This window comes from Peromyscus leucopus, chromosome 3 (assembly GCF_004664715.2).
Source record: "Peromyscus leucopus breed LL Stock chromosome 3, UCI_PerLeu_2.1, whole genome shotgun sequence".
Lineage (NCBI taxonomy): Eukaryota > Metazoa > Chordata > Mammalia > Rodentia > Cricetidae > Peromyscus > Peromyscus leucopus.
The window spans coordinates 114,058,407-114,082,815 of NC_051065.1; the positions used below are offsets into that span (position 1 = coordinate 114,058,407).

The 24,409-nt window shown below is 43.0% G+C and overlaps 1 protein-coding gene across 9 annotated transcripts in view; it reads left to right on the forward strand.

The window, feature by feature from the left end:
- The window catches only part of Mitf (melanocyte inducing transcription factor), a 218,843-nt gene that overhangs the window by 130,170 nt on the left and 64,264 nt on the right, over positions 1-24,409 (forward strand). For 6 of the 9 annotated variants that reach the window (XM_028872697.2, XM_028872699.2, XM_028872703.2 and 3 more), the window contains exon 2: positions 3,192-3,441. In XM_028872697.2, the coding sequence (XP_028728530.1) occupies positions 3,192-3,441 (250 nt within the window). The remainder of the gene's footprint in view (positions 1-3,191; positions 3,442-24,409) is intronic. The other 3 variants (XM_028872698.2, XM_028872700.2, XM_037203946.1) reach the window with 1 other exon arrangement.

Sequence of the window (24,409 nt, forward strand, 5' to 3'; positions counted from 1 at the left end):
CCCTAAGCTTCCATTCCTTACCTGGACTTCCATTCCTTACCTGGACTTCCATTCCTTACCTGGACTTCCATTCCTTACCAACCCTTTCATAATGGCACAAACTGTGCTCCCTAGTTCTGTGAATGGGGTAAAATCTAGTTGTGTCCGTCTTTGTCTATGAGATAATAACTGTAGGGTCAGTTGTTTCCAAGAGAAGTGGACACTCAAAAGATGATGAGCCCAGCTGCGAATCTGCTAGTCACGTCTCACAAGGTGGAAATCCCCTACAGGGTGTGTGTACATAGTTAAGTAATCCCAATGTTTCCATTGCCCTGCCCCCTTAGCAGCCTTGTTAAAATGTCCATTTAGCTGAGTTGTATTTGATTTCTATAAATATAAACTGTGTTTACTATCATTTCTTTCATAGGGTTCCTGTGTTTGTACCATTTTATTGTCCAAGTCTGTATTGTTTCTTTCCTGATGGACTTTTATAGAAGGTGCTTTAAATGGCGTCGTTATTGTGGTTTAAGAATGAAGCCTTAGTGGGCTGGCTCACTAATAATTTTCATTTGTCTCTGGGATGCTTTACTGTTAATTGAAAGGATTTTCCCCCTGGTGCTGCACCAGTGACTCGTCTTGTGCAGTTAATTAGCACGATTAGGCCGCAGCTCCTTTTGCTCCTGCACAAAGGTTTGCGCTTGTTTTTATCAAAAGGATCATTCTCTCTGAGACTGCCGGTACCTGACAGGCTTTGAATAGTCAGACCTCTTATTTATTTTTAAATAGCCACCTCCCATCTTTTCTTGGCTTAGGGAAGTACATTTGAGCTTTGAAGACTCACTCCAAAGTGGGAAATAACATTTTCTTCGGATGCTCTTTTGGGCAGATCCTGTGTGAGTCAAAAGATGATTTTAGATTAACAGAGCAATGAATTAATTGATCGTGTGGAGGAGCGTCCAATGTTAATGAGTGAAGTATAGATGCTGCTCGCTCAGTGTTCTCCGTGTGTCTATAGGAAACGCTGGGGGAAAAGGCACAAGCAAGATGTTTTATGTTTGGGGGCTGTTGAAGTCATCCAGGAGAGCTGCGAGCCTGGATTAGGACACTGTGATCCCTTCCTGCAGTTGAAGTATTATCTGATAGATCAAGTCTCCTTTCTTCTAGCCTAGCGGTGAAGTTGGTCACCTATCATCTGCCATTTTCTTTAGTGTCTAGTGTATAGATTGCTGCTGAAAAATACTTTGGCTTTGTTGTAGCTTAAAGGAGAAAAGTTAAAAGAAAATTGATTTTTTTCCTAAGTTGATCCCCACTCAGGCAAATGTGGTCACCCTACACATTCCCTTCTAGGCACTCTGGGCTTACTCTGAATCAGTCTGCAAATGTACTTTGGAATCCAAGTTTATGATTTATGCTTAATGGTGTACATATCTACTTTGCTGTTCAGTTTGCATTTTTTTAAAGAGATAAAGTACTATGTTGCTGACTTCATGTGATAATTTAATTAATTGTGGTCCTATTTGAAGGAAAAATTAGGTGACTCGGGATAGTTTGAAATCTTGCCTCTGTATATGTGATTTCTTCCATTTTTGAGTTCTTCCGACAATTACATGTCAAGGAACTTTCTGAAACAAAATGAATAATTTACTTTTAGCTTTTGGATGTAATTTTCTTAAAGGTTAATAATAATACATTATCATTATGCTTTTCTTGTCATGAATGTTTTTTAATTGGGTATTACTAGAGTGATATTTTTCACCTGGATTTAAAAAATTATTCTGTTATATAGTTTTATTCATTTGTTTTTATGGCACTTTGTAGGTACATGACATTAAATTTTATGAATTATTATAATTTACTGAACAAATTTTCTGTATGGACAATAAAAAAACTTCTGGGTGTTTGGGGGACGACATGAGAGTGTGACACAAATCTGTCCCGTAGCACACCTGACACTTGTTGTGCGGTCTTTCTGGCCTTAGGTCGTTCACAGAGCTGGCCAGGGGCCTCGGGACTTTTGTCTATAGTAGGAAGGTAAACAGTGCTGGGCTTTGTACTCAAGAGGAAAGTTAAGTTCAGATGCTGCTCCTGACGCGTGATGGATGCAAATGTTCATTTTTTCCCTCTCTTCCCAGAAGCCAGAATCTTGTTTACAAACGTGCACAGAGATTTGAATAGCTATAATTAAGTTTGATTCCTATACTAGATGATAACACTGGCCAGCACAAACATTTATCGGGGCAATGCTCATTGTAGGTGGGGATTATGGGCATTGCTCTATTTAAACCTCACAACACCAGTCCTTAGACGTGAAGGCTTTCGATATGACCATGCAGTAGATATTTAAAGAGCATACCCCACTTTCATAAATGGGTAAAAAGCTGTATGCTGCTCTTCCAGGGATAGAAACCTGGGCAGAAAGAGGTTTATTATTTGTTCATATCACAGAGTTGGCAAGATAAACAACCCAAAGTCTCACCTGACTAGCAATTTATGCATGTTAGGTTATAATGAACAGAATGAGTCCTCGTCCATTAGAAGTAGACCTCATGGGGAAAGCATAGAACACTGGTGCCTTGGACATGCCCAGATGAGTCACAAGGAAAGACACACAAAAGAGGAAAAGAGTTGGTTTGTCAGTCTGCTTCTCTTTTGCCTCCTTGCCCCAAACAGGGGTGGAGTGCAATGTCAACATCTGGCCCAGATGCTTCTTCGTTAATGATTTGTGTCATCTCTTGTCTTCAAAGTCTTTCCCATAACAGTGCCTTCTTACTAGCAACCATATTAAACATCTTCAAGGAGTTTAGACAACATGTAGGAGTCGTTGGCTAGTTAGACTTAGCTATTTAAAACAGCGAATCAAGTAATTTGTTTTTAACTGTGGAGACTTGGGTGCCATTGAGATGGATGGCTTATAGTTGCTGCATATGGTAGCATTATAGTCAGTGGTGATGAGTGGTGTGTGGCATAAAATGTCAAAAAGAAGTAAGTGATTTGATAAAAATACCTAGATGCAATCAGCCTGACTTATTTAATTCAATGCCTAATGACTAGAATCCTGTCACCTCTTGATTTTCAATTACATGGAGTACTGTGCCTTGATTATGTCTGTGCAGACTCACCTCTTAGTTCGGTGGCATTTAGGATACCCCGCAATGCAGGTGATGGGTCTCATCAGGATACTAAATGCTGTGTGCCTTCTGGTTTTCCCACAGCAGTTCTGCAGAGCATCCTGGAGCCTCCAAGCCTCCGTTAAGCTCCTCCAGTATGACATCACGCATCTTGCTACGCCAGCAACTCATGCGTGAGCAGATGCAGGAGCAGGAGCGCAGGGAACAGCAGCAGAAGCTGCAGGCAGCCCAGTTCATGCAACAGAGAGTGCCCGTGAGTCAGACACCAGCCATAAACGTCAGCGTGCCCACCACCCTTCCCTCTGCCACCCAGGTGCCGATGGAAGTCCTCAAGGTATGTGAATGTTGCCCTTGTGTTTGGACTGAGTCTGTCCCTTCTCCACACCCTATGTGTCATATTCACTGGACTGTGTCTCTGCTTGTCTTGGTATTAGAGTCTTATTTATAAACATCATGTCCAGTGGTTCCTATGAGGCTTTGTCTTTTAAAAGAACAATTTGAACTAACTGTAAATGTTATAGCAACTTGGGAATGGTAGAAATGGTCAGTGATTTTATGACCAATCCCAAACGGCATCTTGTGTTTGCTATAATGAAGAGCATTTCTCTACCTTGCTTTCGGAAATGGTTTCAAGTGTAAGATTTATCTGAAAGAGGCCTCTTCTAGAAACTTGTGTGTGTGTATGTTTTCATAAATGCTTTCCAGGGCTACACTTTAACATTGCTCTCCAGTTAGCAAATCCTGCTGGCCCTAGAAGCTAATTGTTTTAGAAAGTCTCTTCAGAAAGAAAACTGTGGTCAAGCGCTCTGTCTATGCCTTAACAACCAGACTTCATAATCCTTTTACTCAAGTGAACTGTCTGCTTTCTCTTTGATTTCTTGCTAGAGTGGAAACTGCAGGAGCTTGTTAACGTCCTTCCATCAGGGACACATAGCTTCCTAATTACTAGAGGAAGTTGTAGCTGCTCTGTGCATAGACCTCCATCTCCCACATTGTGTCCCATGCCACATGGGGAGTTGCCTTGTTTCATAAACATTTCAATTCGTAAATATGACTGGTTCCGGAAAATCTAGAAGTAGGGAAACTTCCTTGTTTTTTATTTATTTTTTTTTACCCATTCACCTAATTGATTCATTCTGAAGAGCCAAGTGTTCCTGTTCATTAAGCAGTGTTGAACTCCTCAACCTGCACATTCATTGTTGGTCTTTTACTTATATCTTTATGCTTAGAAAAAAAAAAAAGTCCCTCCATCTTCCCCTACTTAAAGTTTCTTATTAAAGTCAACAGGAGTGATGTGCTACACACAGGCTCTGTCAATGATCTTTTCCACTAGGAAAGGGATTCTTTAAAAACCAACTTTAAAGCAGCATGTATTTATTTACAAAGACTTTAAAATTGAATGACACCATTGTGGAACTCTTTGGTAGAGAAGCCAGTTGAAATTTTGCTAAAGCAAAAATGATGCAATGGGTTTAGCATAAAATTTTAATTAAATATGACTGAAATTCTGAGTAATGCCACAATTATGCTTCTTTTATTCTTCTACCACCCCATCTTTTTACTTTAGAATAAACTATACATGGAATCTCTCTGTTCTGCCCGAGTAGAACGGATAGTCCCCATTTAATTGTTTTTCCTATTTGCAAGAGTCATTATCATTTTGTTTATACTTTATTTAAGCAGTGTGACTTTTAAAAGAACAAGATGCAGAGGAGTGTATCAGTTTTATTCACTATAATCTTAAGTTTTTTAGCTGAAAAGCAAATTTTAGGGGTGGTGACATGGATCTGAGCATAGTGGTTTACATCCAGTTTGAAGGTAATGCTTAATACTGTATTGAAGCATATTAAATCGAAATAGATTTTCCTATTAGAATGGTTATATGAGTTGATGGAGAAATTACCACAAAATGAATGTGTGGAAACATCATTTCAATGCTATCTAAAGTTTATATAATTTCTAAGTGTTTAAAATGTTATTTTCTTGCCTTGTTACAATTAACATTTAAATGAAATAATTTGAATAATTTATGTATTTTCCCTTATACTCTGTTTATCCTCGTAACACTGGATTGAACTGCAGTCTCTCCCAAACTAAAGAATACCAGAAAAATGTCCCAAGTAAAAGCAAAACTAAATGATTAAAATTAAAAGACATGACCCGCCCAGAAGTGCCATTGGTTAAATGTATCTGTCGTGTTCAATGGCCATCACCTCTGTTTAACCTGAGAGGGTTTCTCCTTGGGCTGTATAAGAGAGTCAAGGGTGTCCCCTAAACGAGAAGGACTTGTTAGGCTAACATTCTGTGGGAGCTGATAGCTGCCTAGACAAGCTTTGGTGCTTTTAAGTCAAAGACCAAACAAAAACAGAATTTCATTCATCTGAGGTAATATTGTAAGACATTCACACAGAAATGTTAAGGCAAGTTTCCTACTGGTGATTCCTTATCAAAATAGTTTCATAAGCTCTGTGGATGGAAATACTATGAAATGCTTCATAGAAATGCATACGGTAGTGCTCCCCTTTTTTTTTCTATTGTGACTTCTAAATCATATAACACAGTTTCCTGAAGTAAACGGCTATAGAGAAATAGTTGACTTGTTTGATCTTGGGCCACTTTTGTGAATATATATCTTCAAAACATTAGTAGTACAAACAGGCTAATTGCATGCATTCTGATGTGATGTATTACATTAAACGCATTTTTTTTTCTGATAGTACAGACTCAGTAAAATATTGATTTCGTTTTTAAAGCTCTAAGTGGCAGAGTCAGTGCCTATCCTTCTCAGAGAAGGCAGACAGGTGCTGAGGTGGAGCGTGCCCAGTAAGTCTCTGTTTCCCACCGTGTTTGTTAGAACATGCTAGAAGAAAGGCCACAGTTTAATCTTCACATGTACATGTACACACACAGTCCTGTCTCCAGTAACCCACTATCGATGGATTGAACTACTCATTTTGACAAGGGAAATCAGCGTTTTCAGGTTAATCCCTTTCCTTGGCAGCGTTTTACTCAAACTACGGAACTCTGTGAAGCATGTTTAAAAATTGTTGACATCTGAAAACTTAGGACTCCTTGGAATTTGTATTAGAGAGTGGAAATTCCCATAATTTCTTCCTCAGTACTTGGCCATGGCCTCTGTATTCTATATTGGTTTCATTAATTTCTGCATTTATTCCCCATATTAATTTTCACATTGGATGATGTAGAGTGTTGGGTCTTATTATAGGTATCTGTACATTAATGAGGTGTTGACTTGGTTTCTTAAGAACAAGCTAAACAATTTGGGAGGGTAACTCCAGCATGCTTCTTTACCATAAATAGTGACAGTATGGGTGCATAATAGATTTTTCACAGCTGTGAACATACCCACTATTCCAAATTGTGATTTAAAAGAAAATTTACTAAGAACTGTTTCTGGAGCACTTTCTTCTGTATGGCAGGCAAGTCATACAGAACTGAGGCTTGAACTTGATGTAAACAAAATCAGAGTCACCAGGGATGACCTTCAGTCATGGTGGGTCTCACAGCTACAGAAACATCCAGGTCCTGACTGAGGACTTGGTGCTCACATACTCACTGAGCCTCTCCTGTCCCTGGCTCATCTCTCTATCTTTAATTGATTATTGGAGCAGCTGCTATGTGATCTGAGACTGTCAAATTCTTCAGCCAAATTCCCCGTTATCATCTCCATAGACCCTGGTGGTGCGGAGCATAATAATAGTTTAGAGTTTGTGTTCGTTTCTCTGTTGGGAAACTTGTGGCTCCTGTCCCGCTCCCTCCCTGCTTTCTGTTAATTTAAGAATCTAAAGTCTAGCTCTTCTTCCTGTTGTACATTAAGTTTTCCCTTACCTGTTTTGGAGAAAGCGTTGATAGATGTAAAAGAGCTCATTTGATCCTTTATTGCTTTAGTATATTTCATTTAGTTTGAAGGAACTAAATTTTAATATTTTTCTGTTTTTCTAGATCATTTCAGGTAATGTTTATCAATTAGAAATAATGTTTGCTGTCCATCAAACACAGACATGCATTTTGCAGGACACTGAATGTTGTAAACTGTGTTAGCCTGGGCATTTGTGGGAGATGGGGTGGTTAGCTTATCAACACTCTGCCCATTTAAGCAGAAACTCTAGTGAGTGCTGGCTGTAGACTCTAGTGCATGTTAGACAAGCATAGTAGTAGCTACTTCCCAAACTCGGTATTTAACTTTTGTTCCTGATTCATTTAGCTGGTATTGATGAAGCTGTATCTCATCACAGTGGATGTTCAAGGAAAGAAAGACGTGGCCCCTCTCAGGTCAGCTTGCCTTGGTCCCTGAGTTGGGATCTGTAGCTGTCCCCAGAAGATATGTCTTGATTCCATGTTCATATATTTAAGCTGTCAGTCGGTGTGACATACATGGCCTGCACACCTTGATTTCAGAGAGTTTTATAAATATTGGTGCCCTGGTGACTTTTGCATAAAACTGTATGTCTTCAAGACCGTGCCATTATTTAGAGGGAGAAGGAGACTCATTTTCCTTCTACAAACAGCTCTTCCTCCCCTGAAGAGACACTTTATGTCCCTGGAGGGTCAGACTTGTTCATTGTCACCTCTAAGGGAATTTTCCTTATTTTTAAAAGCCACTAAGTGATTTTTGGAGGTTGTAGACTGTGCTTGTTCGCTTGCAACCGATTTCCACTGCAGGAGGTGAAATCCACTGGGAAACGTCTAAGTTGCCTTGCTTTCTGGAGGACCTTTTTGCCATTTCTCTTGTTACAGCTCCACCACTGCCTTTCACAGGGGCACCGCTTAAAGACGTGGTGGGCAGTGGTGGGCACGTAGACATGACCCTGTGTGTATCTGTGTGTGTGTGTGTCTCTACTTTTGAGACTACACAATCCCCCCCTCTTCTCTGGGCAAAGTGGGGACTCTCACTGTGTCTCCCAAGCCAGTGGATGTTACTGGTGTGTGTAAGTGCCAGCTTGCTTGACACTCCCTGGGAGTCATTCATGTCCCATATTGGAAACCCCTGTGAATGAAGAGTCACCAATGTCAGGGCTGGCCCAGAAAGGTATTCCACTGAGCTGCCCTACACTTAAGACAATCCAACATAGCACAGGCCCCAAAGGGCGAGATGTGCCGTGAGCACTTTGGTTCAAGTTCCCTTGGTCTCTGTCTCCACTGCTTTTGTGATGGGGAAGTATGATACAGTGTTTGCTGGACAAGGCCCTCCCTACTTGCATTTGTAGGCAACTATCCACAGCAAAATCCAGCCTTACAAATTAATTTACATTTTTCTGAAAATATGGAAACATCAGCCCTAATTACACCTTTACCTGGTATTGTCAGAAAAAAAAAAAGGAAGGCACTCTCCTTTTATGACCTCAAGGCCAATTTTTTTGTTTTGTTTTATTTTTTATTTTATTTTATTTAGTTATTTATTTTTTTATGTGACCTGGGGTTCTATTTGGCCAAGGGCTTCCAGAGAATCTTGGATTTCTACTTGGCTTCTTAGATTGGGGCTGGCTGGGGGCAGCAGTGCATGGTGGATAGGTGAACCTAACAGCAGCTGGTCTTAGAGTAGGAAGGTCTTTAGTTTGTCTCCACAAGCCACTTGGAGTTACTGGAGGCATCTTGTGGATTTATATGAGAAGAGGTGCCAGCTTGCAGCTTTTCATTTTGTCATGACAAAGGAAGACACAGTTCACTTCCATCTCTCACAATTCCCCACTAGTTGGGGTAAGGGCAGTACTGTACGGAAATTATTAAGGGGTGAGACTCAGGGTGAGGGCCCGCGCCGGGGTCTGGGGTGTGTTTAGTTGAATGGACTCTGCACTGTGATAACTCTTTAATGTGACAAGGCCTGTATGTAGATGGACATACTCAACAAGGGTAATAGCTTCCTCCCAAGGGAAACTAAATCAATTGTTGGAGAGCAAGAATGTCCAGGGCTGGGAGGTGGGTAACAATGCTTGCAGTGCAAGCGTGTAGACCTGAGTTTAAGTCCCCGGGACAGCATGCAAAGCTGGAGTGACTCAGTGTGACCGTAACTCTTGGTGATGGGAGGACAGAGACAGGAAGATCCTTGGACTTGCTGACTGGTAGCCTCGCTCCAGGTTCAGTGAGAGACCCTGTCTCAAGAGAATAATGCCGAGTGATGGAGCAGTATACCCAACATCCTCTTCTGACTTCCATGCATACAAGAGGTATAACACATGACATCCACATATGCACATGCATGTACACTGCACACATATGCATCACATTTTTAACACACACACACACACACACGCACGCACGCACGCACACACGCCATAGATACTACAGTTGTCTGTAGCCTTCCAAAGCTACAGTGCACAGCTAGGAAAGCACTGTTAGTGTGTCTGTTAAATTTTTGGGAGGTGCGGCAGAAGAGGTGGCAATCAGCAGACCACCTGAAAGGTCTCTCTCAGAGGCACACTAATGAGGGAAGGCTGAACAACGTTGCTCTTGAGGCTTCAGAATCTTCCCTCTCTCCCCGTTGCACTTCGAGAACATCCGTCAGGATTCCTATGGGTGTGGCTTCTGCATTCTGGCTGGGCACAGTCCCATAGTCACGCGCGTGTTTAGCACAGGGCTATGGTTCTGACTAATTCACTCCCATCCCTGTTCTGTGAGGCTGTTATTAGCACCCCCATTTCACAGATGCCTGGATTGTCATGGAGGAGTTAGATGGGTCTGGGAAAGTCCTAAAAGTCCAAGATGCTGTCAGGTTAGCTTCCTGGCCCACTTGTAGTAGCTAGTATCTTTCTAGTATCTTCCGGAGAAGAAGATATTCAACCTCTCAGATGATGTTCATCACAGAGCTTCTGGCTATGGCTTAAGACATTGGTGGGAATTAATTTGATGACATAGTGGAAAGGCAGGACAGCTTCACTGGCTTCTGGAACTGTTTGTGGGCACGTCTGGTGACAGGTTGAAAATGTGATGTATTTTAGTTCATTATTCTCTTAACAGCTTTGTGGATATACAGGACGAGCGCAGGTGAAGAAAGAGGCACATGGGAATCACGGCTGGCCTGTGCTCGTGCGGTTGACTTTATAGTGAAGGGGGAAGCCAGAGAGAAATGGCAGTGGAAGCTCTTAGACTCAATACAACGCTACACAGTCTTCATTCGGGATTAGTCAAGGCGTTCTCTGCTGAACAATTAAATTTTCTTTCCTAGTCTCTAAGATACGCGAGATGTAGGAACTGACCGCGTTTTTCCTACATAAGAATTCTCTGTCCAGCCACACTGACCTCGATGATAATTTTTGGTTTAGGGATAGTTATCATTATGGGTGAAAGAGCATGTAACAGGAGGTTTTCTACAAAAGCCTCTGAAAAATCCAAAACCAGGATCATTTATGTTCTAAAGATCTCAGTGGCTCAGCCTGCCTCAGTTCATGTGCGCTCTCCGTCTCTGTAATTAATAATACCTCTGTGTAGATCTAAATAATTTTTATACACTCCCTGTAGGGATTTCCCCCTGAATTTATGGTTCCATTTTGATTGGTGGTGATGGTGGTTTCTCTTCCCTCAACTCCTCCTTTCAGTATCAGAATTTTTGCTGTTATTTTAGCACTTAAAGCCAGAACTTTAGATCTGCTTGTTTTCCTCTTTGCTTTGAAGTGATGGCCAGCGGTAGTAATGATTATATTATTGCACGAGAAGGTCGGCATCCTCTCCACAGATGTTGCCTGTTTCATCTCTGCAGTTAAAGAAGGCCTAGGTTTAAAGACGACTGATAGATATAAACATGCTTTAGAACAGGAGAGACTATGGACACGTGTAAGCACAATCTAAATTTAACTTCACCCTACTAAAATAAGTGGCTGGAATTTGTGTTAAAATATGTAAATTGGCACAGTGGCTTTGCTCAAGGTTATCACTGCAATCAGTGCTAGAATATCGGCTCTCGCCACGAATGTGTCTCCTTCTATTGCCTTTTTGAGTGTCGGCCTACACTTGAACGCTGTAGCATCCCACATAGCATCTCCCAGCTTTCCAGATCTTATTTATAATGCCATTACTATGTGAGAAGAAGATGAAACTTGGTGTATAGAAAGCACATAACCCAGGATGCAGTTAACATAGAATGTTCTAGAGAGAGTATTGCTTTAGTCACCGTTTAAAATGGATCATACCAGAAGATGGTCAGGGTGAGTCAAAGGCAAAGTGTTTCCTCCTGGAGCTCTTGGGGACACTGCTGGGTTTGAATGTAATGCTAATCAAAGGCTCTGTTACCACTTTCCTTTCAACTAGATTTGGGGCTTTAGGGTGCTGGAATGATAGTTCAGTTGGTGAAGTGTTTGCCTTGCAGGTGTTAGAACCTGAGCTTGATCCCCACACCCAGGCCTACAACCTCAACACTGGGGAGGCAGAGACAGGAGGATCACTGGAGCTCATGGGCCAGCCAGGCCAGCTGAATTGATGAGCCCCAGGTCCAGAAGAGACCCTGTTTCAAGATATAAAACATAGATTGACAGGGGAAGACACTTGATGTCAACTGCTAGCCTTCACATCCATAAACATGTGCCTGTGTAGCCACACACATGCACACACATATGTGAGACCCAGAACCTAGGAGACTGGGTGCATGCAGTCTTTATGTAGCTGAAGTGGATGTTTTTCATGCATTTTACCTAAGAGTTCAGTGAATTGCTGTTCACCTGCTACTTTCTGAGGAGTACACTGCTTCTGATGGGTGGATTTAGCAGACTCGTGCACATCACACAGGTCTTACAGTTTTCCTAGAAGCAAGATAAAAAGGTTCAGGGATCTGGGCAATTAAAAAGGAGCAGAAGGAATTGAATCACCCAGTTGTGAAGGATTTAAAAGAGTTGTAAAGAGGCCTAAAATGAAAGATACAATTCAGATTGCTCCCTTCCTTACCAATGGCATACATAACTCCGTTGTAATCTTTTCTGTTGGCCCTGGTTTTTATATAATTAAATTTTAGAGGTTGGAAATTTTGTTGAGACTAAATTAGAAGCGACAAACCAGAGACATTCCTGCCAGTTAGGAAAGGATTAACAAATTCTTATTGGCTAACTTACAAATATGTAACATTTTTCACACTGCCTAAAGGTGACAAGATCAGCCCTGTTTTTCTAGTGAACTAGTAAAAATTAGATTAATAAGTACCAGGCAATGAACCTTTTCTTTTGTCTTTCTCACCCCCACCCCACCAAAGAAATCTTACCTTTGAGTACTCTAGCTGTGGAGCTTGGCGCCTTAATTAGCCACATGTTCCTTTTACCTCCTGGGAAATAAGTACAGGCTAAAATTGGGGATCAAGACACAGACGTACATTGACTTAGCACACGCCGCCAAGTAATTCATCAAGGAATGTTGGTAATTAGTCCTGCCTCTTTCAACTCTTGGCTTATTTTATAAAACTGGTTGATTTAAAATAATGCCTGCTGATGTATTGCCCACGCGTTTTAGGATGGGGACTTGGCTCCTCAACAAAAGCGAGATTGTGTCCTGATGGAAAAGTGCTCTCTCGGTTTTGTGTTTTCACAGATTCTGAAGGTCCATCTCTGTCCCCTATTAACTTGGTTGCACATTCTTTGTATTTACCCCATTCAGCATTTCACAGGGCCTTCTCTTTTTGCCTTGGTGGAAAGAACGGGGGAGCAAACTTAAAAAATAAAATGCGAGCTCCCCAGGGGTGGGTGGGTGTAAGGAGCTTGTCAAAGTGCGTCAGTTCAGAGTGGTTTGATGGAATTTAATTGGAATCCTTCATCTGGTGCAAGCTGCAGTAATGATCTTCTTGTATTGTTAAATGCTTGCTGATATTTATGGCAGACAGATTAATCTCAAAAGGTTGAGTTTCTGGGGTGAACAAGACCTTGTGACTGCAGCCTCAAAGCGTGTGTAGTTAACTGTTTTAGTAGTACTAACCCGGATGTCAAATTCCCACACTAAGTGGTGTATTTACCATTATGCTCTGAGATGTGGCTCGCACTCAGAGCTGCTCTTGAAAATTTGGTGTTAGCCTGAGCCCAGTAATATGCCTAGTGACCTTGGGCATAGCTTTCCTCCTTGGACATTGGTATCCTCCTCTGTGAACTAGGGCAGGAAAGTCTGCTCTAGAGAGTCTGGAGATGTAAATAAAGTATCCACCTGCACAGTGCCACTCATCGAGTGGAATGTGAGCCCAGCTTCGACTTCAGATCTTTGGGTGCTCACATGAAAGAAGGAAAAAAACAGACAAAATTAATTTCAATGTATTTTATATTACCCAGTGTATTTAGAATATTATTATGTCATATGAGAATTAGCCACAAAGCTCTAACCATTTTTCATTATTAAGTCTATGTATTGAGCATCATACTGTCCTCAAATTTGGGTACATATTTCATGTCTCCAACATATTATAGTTTGGAGACTAAATTTCATCAGAACGACTTGATCTGAGTTTGGATCTCATAAACTTTACACTCAAAAGAGTATATCTATTTGCCAAAGTTGTTTTAATCCTGTTTAAAAGATTTCTAGTAGCTTGGCTGGAGAGATGATTTAGTGGACAAAGGGTGTTGTCATGAAAAGGTGAAGAACAAGAGTGGATTTTACTCCCTAGAAAATCTATGAGAAGCCACACAAAATAGCATGCATCTGGCATCCCAGTGCTCTGCGGGGAGAGAGGAGGTAGAGATGAGAGAATCCCAGGAAACTGGGGGCCAGGTAGCCTGGTGTCCATGGCAGTCAACAACAAGAACCCCTGTTTGGAAAGGTTGGATGATAAGAAGCAAGAATGGTGTTTTCCTCTGAGTCTACACTTGCACAATGACACGCACATGCCTAAACTCACACACCCGAACACACTCACACAGGATTAAAGAAAAAGATTTCCAGTAATTAAATTGGATATTTGCTTCAATTTAGGTCTACATGAGATAGAAATTTCAGCTCCTTCTAAATTGGCCTCAGTCCCAAGGCTCAGTGGGGCTGTGACCTTCGGTTTGGACAGCACAGATCTGAAACATTTAGCACACTGTTGAGTACAAGAAGAGTCCTCAAGGAAGAACTCTGCTTTGTTGGTTATAATACATCTATAATATCTAGGGAGGGGAGATTGCTTACTTGGTAGAGTGACTGCAAGCGTGAGGGCCCATGTTCAGTTCCCAGTACCCATATGAGAAGCTGTCAAGGAGTATGTAGTCATAATATAAAAGTACAGACAGACAGACCGACCCCTGAGGTTTACTGACAGCCAGCCTAGTCTAATTAGCGAATCTAGACTAGTATGAGACCCTGTCTCAAAATACAAGGTGAATGGTTCCTGCGGGACAAAACCCAAGGTTGACCTCTGGCCTTTGCATACACACACACACACACACACACATACACACACACACACACACACACACACACGCATGTGTACCTACATGAATGTACCTGCAGACACACGAACATTAATAATACAAGAACACATCTGCGTACCCACATGTGCCTTCACACTTTACAGTAACTTGTGTTTATTAATCACTGAGCACTGTAATTATTATCATCACCCCTAAGTTGCGGTCTTCATGAGCCACTATTACCCCTGCCCATACTGACACAATTTAGATATTTGTTTCTTTCTCATAATTTTGACCCAGGCTCACTGTCAACAGATCATGCCTGACTGGCATTTCCTGTTAAAAAAACAGCTCCTGTGGGAGAGAGCAGTGAAAAGACACTCTCCCCTGAGGTGCCAAGAGCCGTCCGTCCATTCAGACATGAGTGTGGAGGCAGCTCTTGACTTGTTAATCACACATCTCACTCACGCGCTCAGTCCAGGTCCCTTTCCAACCTACACATGCCACACTTGCATAGCACTTTCCCAGCCTGCGGAAGATGTCTGAAACTCTGGGAACGCACAAACGTTCCATCAGGTTCTTGGTGTCGGAGGAGACACAGAGGAATCAGATGAGTTGCCCCGGTTTGTCGTAAAATGAACATTGGCTGATGACTTGAGTGCCTTTTGCTTCGTGTGGAGTTTTATGTGTGATGTTTACTTTCTTCTCTCACTGAACTTTCAGAGCATTTTAAGGAGATTTCAGCACAGCCCATAATTCAATAAAATTAGTTCTTATTCACCAGGCATCCAAGTTTTCTGTTCTCATGCTAATTCTCAACCATTTTTAAACCTGAAATAACTCACCTAATGTGATAATTTATTTTGTTAAGTACCTTCTTATTCTTAGTGCAAAGAATGAGTCCGTTATATTGGGATTAGTGCACTGTGGACAGGCTTGTGTTCTTCCTGTAGTTCCAAGAGCCTCCAAAGTCCCAGCACACTTACCAGCATGGAAGCCAAGACAACAGAAATGGTCCTGTTGCTATAGCTTCAAGAAAGAAAAATTATTCTTTTTTTTTTTTTTTTTTTTTAATTTCCTGGTTTCCTCTGTTGGGAATCGTGTGTGTGTGTGTGTGTGTGTGTGTGTGTGTGTGTGTGTGTAATTATTTATTATATAATTTATCTATTATAGCCTTTTATTATTTAAAATAATATCTAGCCAGCCTTCTGGCCATTGTCAATTTCATTTCAGCTTTCTAGTAGCTTTTTAGGTTTGTTTTAAAAGCTCAAAGCTAAATTTTCTTCTTGGTTTATTAATTGACACAATCTTAATAGAATTCCTAAAACTATTGTGAACGTGGGCCATTGTGCTTGTTTTCTGTTGACACTTGGGACATCTCATATTCATAAAGAGAAGACAGACGGGCTGCCCTGAAGAGACGTTGAATATTTGTGAACACTCTCCATTCCGCTTGACTCAAAGCTGAGGCGCTTAGGGCTTCACTGCCAGCCCTGCCCCTTATAATGCTGTATGTATCTCAGAGCTTTCTGAAGTGTGTTCAGGGACCCAAAGGCCTTGACTCCCCTGGGGTCTGACTAAAAAGCAGATCCCCCTACACACACTCCAAAGTTGGTTCGAGTTTAAGAGTCGCTGACAAAGAAATCTGGAAATCTTCCAACACCACTGAAAAGATAAGGAAGTCCAGTCAACTAGGCCTTCTTCCTGGAGGGTTTCAGAGGTCCTTTTAGATGTAAGGGTCCATGGTGACCCAACATCAAGGCCCCAAACCGAGACGAGAGGGAAGACAAGCAGTGCTTCTAGAAGTGACCAGCAGAGGCTGCAAAATCCCCACCAGCTGCTCTTCAGGCGGATAAATCTGTTATATGCAAATCTGATTAAAAAATACAACAAACCTTTCAAATCTGGAGTAGACGACATGAGAATCAGAAGAAACTCTAGAGTTCCTGTCTTAAGCTACAGAAACCACTGGGTCTCTGAGAGCCGCAAAAGGCACCCAGATCCCTTTGTTGACAGAATTTGTGAATTCTGCAGAGACCTCCCATACATTCTCCTCCTAAATGCAAACGCTGTTGTGTTTAACAAAACACAAATCAAATGTGTGAAGTGCATGTTTCAGTTTTTCTTCTTTTCCCTGAGGGTTTTTTGTTTGTTTGTTTGTTTGTTTCTAATCAAGGCAAACCAAAAGCACAGCTCTTAATCAGAAAGGAGCTTGAAACATAGGCAACTGCTGTGTTTTAAAAATTGGTAAAAACACGAGTGTGGTGTGTGGCGTGGGAGGGTGGTGCTGGTCAGCATCTGACGTCTTTCCTCTTCATGTTCCGTCTTACTATTTTGATTCAGGGTCTCTGAATTGGTCCTGGCGCTCCTCGGGTTGTTTCGGCGGGTTGCCCAGTGAATTCAAGGAAGCTACCTGTCTCCTCCTTCTCCAGCACTGGGATTACAGACCCTTGACCACAGCACACAGTATTTTGTGTGGGTGCCGGGGAACCAGACTCAGTTCCTAATGCTTAGCTGGCAAATGCTCTAGCAACTGAACTGTCTTCCCAACACCCAAGAATTAGAGCAGTTGTAGGTTTGTAGCAAAACTGAGGGAAAGGAACAGAGATTTCCCCTTTAGCTTCCTCCCTGACCTCCACCCTACATGTGCCCCCCCCCATTGTCAGCATCCCCTCAACCACTAGGTCCATCTGTAGCAGGGAGTAAACAAGCGTATGGGCGTATCATTGCTATGTCAAGTCTGTACTTTACATCAGGTTCACCCCAGTACCTTCTGTAGATAGAGAAGAACATCTAGTGAATTTATCCATTCTAGTATCATCCGGGGTATCTTTCCACTGCCTGGGGAATGAATCTACCTGCTCCTCTGACATAAAAAGCTACTACTCCCTTATAGGAAACAGTCTTTTTTCTTAAATGATTGTTAGATTATGTTTTGGAAATTGAATTAAAGTGTGGATTTAGTTGAATATAACAGCTGCATTATTATTATTATTATTATTATTATTATTATTATTATTATTATTATTTATGATTCTGGACAGCAGCTGGCCCTGGCTGCCTGCTCTCTGACATCAAGGGTCTTTCTCCTGATGTGTGAGTATGATCAAATTGGGTGTTCCCTTGTCACTGGAGTGCTGACCTCCACAAAAGTGTATTTCCTTCTTTTTCCCTTCACTGTCTCAGTTTTCTGCCTTCAGGTTGTAGATCAGGTCACACAGCCAGCATGACTTGCTCTCTGGAAAATGATTGGTTCATAACTTGGGAGGTGTCACAGAGAAAGCAGCGCTTTCTAATGCTGGAGTTCTTCAGTTCTTTGCGGGGGTGGGGGGTGAGGGTGGATGGGTGGGGGAGAGGAGACATGCATTCTTGTCAGTATGGGTCTACATATATGTGTATCTGTGTGTGGAGACCAATGGATACCCTGGGGTATTGTTCCTCGGAAACACGATCCATCTTCTTTATTGAGACATGATGATCTCTTACTGACCTGGAGCTCACTGAGTGGCTAGTCGGGCTAGCCATCCAACCACATGGATCCCCTTGTCTCTGCTTCCCTGGCCCTGAGATCACAGAAGCATGCTTTTTATGTGGGTGCTGGGAATCAAACTCGGGTCCTCATGCTTGTACAAGCACTTTACAAGCTGAGCCATCCTCTCATCTCCCACCCAGGCTCTCGAGTCCTTAATAGAGCTTTAGAAGATGCACATCTCAGGGGGTGCCAGTGGCGCACGCCTTTAATCCCAGCACTTGGGAGGCAGAGCCTGGTGGATCTCTGTGAGTTCGAGGCCAGCCTGGTCTACAGAGTGAGTTCCAGGACAGGCACCAAAACTACACAGAGAAACCCTGTCTCGAAAACCCATAAAAGAAAATTAAAAAAGAAGATGCACATCTCTAAAGTGAGCCATGCCACACACTCTGCTTCACCAGAAGACTCTGCCTGCATCCTCATCCTCCTAGCTTGTCTTCCTTTCTTCCGCACACATTATTAAGAACAGGAAGTCAGAGGAGCTGGGAATAGGGCTGGTCAGAACACCAGCAAGCCCCAAAATTCTCCCATCTCTGCCTCCATATTACAGGTTAAAGGTGTGCTGTCTATGCCCAGCTTTTTGCACAGGGGGGTAGGGATTTGAACTCAGTTTCTCATACTTACATAGTAAGTACTTATATCCTCTGAGCAACCTTCTAGGCTCATTAAAGACTTTTCAGTCAGTTATTGTTGAATTACATTTCAGCAGCAAGGACAATTTAATTCTTAAAAAGCACCTGGTTCGTCAGGTTCTCAGAACAGTAACATTTATGAAAGGTAAATTTTGAGATGCCTGGACATACTTTTCAATCTTCTTGACCCCACCCCCCACCCCTCATAATGCACCCTTTACCTTAAGGTCATCAAAGTTGTTTTGAAGATTAACAGCAAACAAGATAATACACAAAGAAAATTCTGGGGAGCGTGGTAAAAATTGGGATTAAATTTTCAAGAAAAGTTAACAGAGATGTTGGGCTATCAAAATGTTCCTTATTCAGAAATTAAACTTTTGTTATAAGTCCAGAAGCCATCATCTTGAGCCTGGAGCTCACATTAAATATGAGTGACCATGCCTGATTCTATTAATATTTAACTTTCTAAAGCATTATTTTTCTTCAAGTAGAGATTCAAAATATATTTTTAATTACAGCCTCTGGCTAAGCCCCAGGGCTTGCACTGTGGAACCAGCTAGACAGAGGAGACAAGCGGATTGTGCTCCCCCGAGTTTTCAAAGTTATTTGGCTTAGAATTTCCATGGTATGTTTCTCACGCAGTAATCCACAGCTAAATTGCTTCCTCCCATCTAGACTGGATGTGTTTTGATGCCTGTGTTCTGGAATTGCCTGGCTTCTTCCTAGGTCCTGCTGCCCCACCCGACCGACCCCCATCTCTTTATAATGTAAATACAGTTTTAACATCTTCCTTTGTTCCTCTTGTTCTTACATTCTAGAAGTATGTCAGCTTGAGTGCTCTGTTGTCAGTAGTGGTGACTTGATGGTCTTTCTGTCTGCTCTTGAACCATTTATCCTACTTTCAACATATTATTCTTCTTGAGATAAGATGGGAGGCCTTTGCCTTCTGTGGATCCTGCAAACTCCACAGCTTTACCATTGTTCCCGTGGCTGTGAAATCAAGCACACACATGTGGCACACCCTGCCCCAGCATGGACCTCAGGTGTGACCTTGGGGAAATTCTGGGCCTTGATCTCCCTGTCTGGTCTGAGTGAATGAGATTCCCCTCCCACCTCTGACACGTGAAGAACCCACCCCTTTTTCTTTGAGAAGCATCCACCTCCAACAGCTGAAGTCTCATCCGTGATAAGACTTTAAAAGCTCCTGACTGAAGCATCAGGTTTGCGTCGTGTATTAGATGTACATTCCAGATGCTGAGATGAAGAAGGGCATGTATGTATCAGTTCCCTTGTGGACTAAGTCACCAGTTTCTCCTTGAGAGTGGCTGTAGGTGAGTCAGAAAGTCTCTTTTACTTTCATTGAAACATTCGAATTATTTTTGTCTAACTGTGCCTTGCTAATTATAGTAAAAATTAATCCAGACTATCACTTACTGAATTTCTGAGCCTTCCCTGAAGGGTCTGTAAAGATGCAACTGAGCACAAACATGTGACTTACAGGTGACCTGAGTGTCAATCCAGCTGCCACCATTTCATGTACGGGGGCTCCTGAAGCCCCATACTGAATATTTAATTCTCGGGTTTGCTAATTCTGTACAGTAAAACCGAATCTCTAGGACAGTTCATGGTCACAGAACACTCGTCAACTCCTGTAGACAGGAAACAATAGAGGCTGGGGTGTTCCTTTCTGTTACATGCCATGCACGTTTTGCTTTTACCTTCAGTTAACATGTAAACGCCGGTTTTTGTTGTGTTAAGAGAGACTTGGGTTGTGTTGATCACTGTCTTTCTTGAAGGCTTCCTTTAGAGTGATTGCCAATTTTCCCCCTCTTATTTCTCAGCCTAAGAGAATACTCTTACAGTTTTTGTATCCATATCTACTCTTCCATCTCTCTCCCTAATCATTTACCCTATTTTCCATGTACCATATACTTGGAATCGCACCGCCTACCATTGATTTCTAGCTCTGTCCTTAGTTATCTTTAAACGTGGCACAAACTCGCCTTTAACTGGATTTCAGTGTAAACCTCAGCTTCCTCATCTGTAGAATGGACCTGCTCCATCCTCTTGCTCTGGTATGTAATACCTGAAGTGGTCTGATTAATAAGCAAATCGTATTTGTGGCACACAGGGGTCTTCTGGGTGTATTTGTTACAACATGCTAATGTTGGGAGCATCTAGGGGCAAGATTGTTCATAAAGTGGAAGTCTTAGCTGGGTGATTGTCCATAAAGTGCCTGCTCCTCCTTTGGGCTCCATCCAGCCTGGGCTGCAGGGGCCTTGCTCTCAGGGGAATTGATAAGGGCAGAGTAAGCAGCCCCAGGGTGTTCCCTTGTGAGCACGGAACAATCCTCAAGGAGTCAGAGTAAAAGGGGAGGCTCTTGGTGTGTGAACTGTGCAGTTTGGGGGAAGAGACTGAAGGGTCTGGTATAAGGCCCTCTGCTCAGGCCGGTAGACGTTTAACCAGCTGCTGCCGCCTTAGGGATTACTGATTGTTGTTATCAGTGCTCTGCTTACAAAGGTCCAGGGGCTTTTGAAGGGACTGTCCCTAACCTCCCTCCTTTATATATGCCCTAACCACCATAGACCGTAATTCTTGCAGAACACTGCATTTTCCCCCTAGAACTGTATAGGTGGAGCTAGAGCAGAAACACCTGAGCCAGTGTCACAGTTGAGGAAAGGAGTGAACTAACATGTAAGCCTTGCTCACTGCTGAGCTGGTTGCTGCTTGCCTTTAAGCACAGTCTTGAAGGACATGGAGAAAAGACTGGATGGGTGGCTGTTACTTCTCCGGTCACGAAGGCAGCACTTGTTTTTGGAGCATATAGAGAGGCCACAGCTCGACCTCACAAGGTGGAAGTCATGTTCCTGGAGGGCCTCATGTTGTACCACAAAAGCCTAGGGTAAGACGTGTGCTGTGAAGAGAGGGATAGAGGGACAGCATGTGTTCTGGGGTGTAGGTGCAGAGCATGGCGGTAGGGGGGAAAGATCAAGAGAATATTGCACAGGACCAGTGCTTGGGTCAAATCAGATGCAGCGATGACTGCTTTGCCTCTCTGATGCACATTTATTCTCCTTTAGTAGGGGAAGGCTGTCTACACAGCCTTTGCTGGGTGCTGCTGCAGCTGAACCATTGGTTTTATAGGAATGGAATTGGTAGGGAGGCGATCAAAATTATTCGGACAGTGGAAGTATTGATTCCAGGATCAATAAGACATTGGTGGTTAATTTAAAAAGTAGAATGAGGGATAACGTGACGGCAGCATTGTTACATGACAAGGACAGGGAGAAGCCCTGCTCCTCTGGGTGTTTCACCCAGAATGGCATTGAATATAGTAGAGCTCGTAATGGGCCAGCCATGTACAGAGCGTGGAGCTAATGATAGGAGCTAATGATAATAATGGAGCTCATGATAATAATAGTGATGATAGTGGAACTAACGATAGGGCATCCATGTACAGAGCCAGTGAAGGCTCTCCCATGTTCGCTTGTCATGTGAGGAGTGAATAGACCAGTTTAGCAAAGAAATATAAGAAGAGAATCTTCAGCCAAAGAAAGTGTGGACAAAGGCCCTGTGGCAAGAAGGAGCAGACACAGAACAGGAAGAAGGCTGCTCTTACTGTAGGCATGCTTCTCACCCTCTGGGTGGTGACTCCTTTGGGGGTTGAAAGACTCTTTCTCGGGGGGGGGGGGCGCATATCAGATATCCTGCATATCAGATATTTACATTACTGAATGGAAAAAAAGGAAAGGACATGACTGCTCCTGGGTATGGTAGAGGAGAAAGTTTATTGTAGATAAAAGGGAGACATAGTCAGAGGCAGGGACATCTGGGGGAGTCCAGAGTGGACATGACCCTGAGCCATGTGAGGAGATGGGGAAGGGAGAGGGAAGAGAGGGGGACCAGGTCCAGTGGCTAAGAGGGCAAAGGTATAAAACAAGTGGGTAGTCAAAATGGCTGAATTATATAGAGAAGAGCTGCCCAGCCCCCTGGGCTGGAGAGGTTCAGGGTAGGGGTGTAGGGTCTGCAAGCCAGGAGAACCCTGTAACAGGTAGGGACTAATTCTGCTAAGAGAATCTGGCAGCCAGGTTCGCTTTGATATGTTAAATAGGTACCTCAGCCATGTGTCCCAGGGTTTGAAACTTAACAATTAGCATCCATCACAGTAGCAAAATTACAGTTATGAAGTAGCAACGAGGGTGATTTGACAGTTGGGGGTCCCCACAACATGAGGAACTGCATTAGAGGGCTGCAGCATGAGGAGGGTTGAGAACCACTGCTCTAGGGGACCTTGATGAGAAGAGAGGTGCAGAGCTTGAGGAAAGGATAGGGGAAGCCATTGGCTTCTGGGGCTGTGTCTAAGTCTAGCAACGTGCATGGGACTCGGTAGTATAATCAGCACTTCAGTCCAGGAAAATTGTGGAGAGTGTTGCAAGAGAGGACATGAGCCTTGGGACTCTGGAACCCACCAGCAGAGCACAGGGAAGAGAAAAGAGCTGCTGAATTGAGCAGAACCAGGAGGAGGAGCACTTGGAGAGAGCCTGGTGTGGTGAGAATGTGAGGAGAGTGAACAGTGCAGAAGAGGTTGAGGATTTGAAAGGACCACTGAACTGGTCCTTGACATGATCCTTTCACACAAACAGGCCGAGGAAAGTGGATCCTCAAAATTATTCAGTGGTTGGGGAAAGGAACTGGAAACAGGCATATATTTCATTCATTCATTCATTCATTCATTCATTCATCTCCCGAACCATCATCACATGTCTGTACATTGGAATCTAATGGTGAGGAACCACACAAAGGCCTTGTTCTCTGGAGGATCTCTGATAAGTGGGAAGATCTCTAATAAGTGGGAACACCTACTCAATCTCCCACCACCAAATTGCTGAGTGGCCAATAAAGGCTCCGGTTAACGGTAAAAGGCCACAAAGAAGGCGTGTGGGAGTATATAGCAGAGGAGAGAAAGAGTTAAGAAGGGGAGAGATCACCCATGAAGGGACTCTGGAGCTGCAAGAGGCACAGGCGTTGAGTATGTGAAGGTTGTGGCAGAGTCCCTCCAGGAGACAGAGCAGAGCTGGTGCCTGTGATGTCAGATGATGTCACTCTCAACAGCCAAGAAGGGAGTTCTACCGTGGTTGCATGTGCATCTGGAGGGAAAGGATTGTGCTTGTGCAAGTCTCCAAGAGGTCAGTAACCAGCACATCTGGAGCGTTATAAGGCATCTTAATAAGAAGTGTCTTTAGCTCTAGAGCGCAGGGGTGGGGGTGGGGGACCCAGAGAGGCAAGGGCAGGGATAGCCAGACTTGGGGTTTAAGTGGAGTTTATTGTTTGCGGACCTGTTGCTCCTCTCTGACGTCATCTGGGCACGTGGTCTTGAGACTGCTTCTCGCCAGCTCTTCAGAAAGCTGTCAGTTCAGGTACACCCTTAAGACCGCTTTTGAAGCTTCTCTTGGAACCTCCTGGAATAAAATTCTCCCGGGAGAGTCGGATCCTCTGGGACCCCTGCACAAGTGGTTATTTTAGGATCCATGACTTTCTGGTCTCATCAGTGTCAGGAAAAAAGGGAGATAAAAGTAGGAGACTTCTTAGAGGCATGACTTTCCATGCCCCTGAGTTTAATTTTTATTTTATGTATACGGGTATTTTACTTGCATGTATGTCTGCTTATCTTTTTCATACCTGGTTCCCGTGGAGGCCTGAAGAGGCCATTGGATCCCCAGGAACTGCAGTAAGATGGTTATGAGTTGCCATGTGGGTGCTAGGAATCCAGCCTGGGTCCCCTGAAGAGCAGGGGTGGCTACTTACTGCTGAGCCATCTTTCCAGTCCCAGGG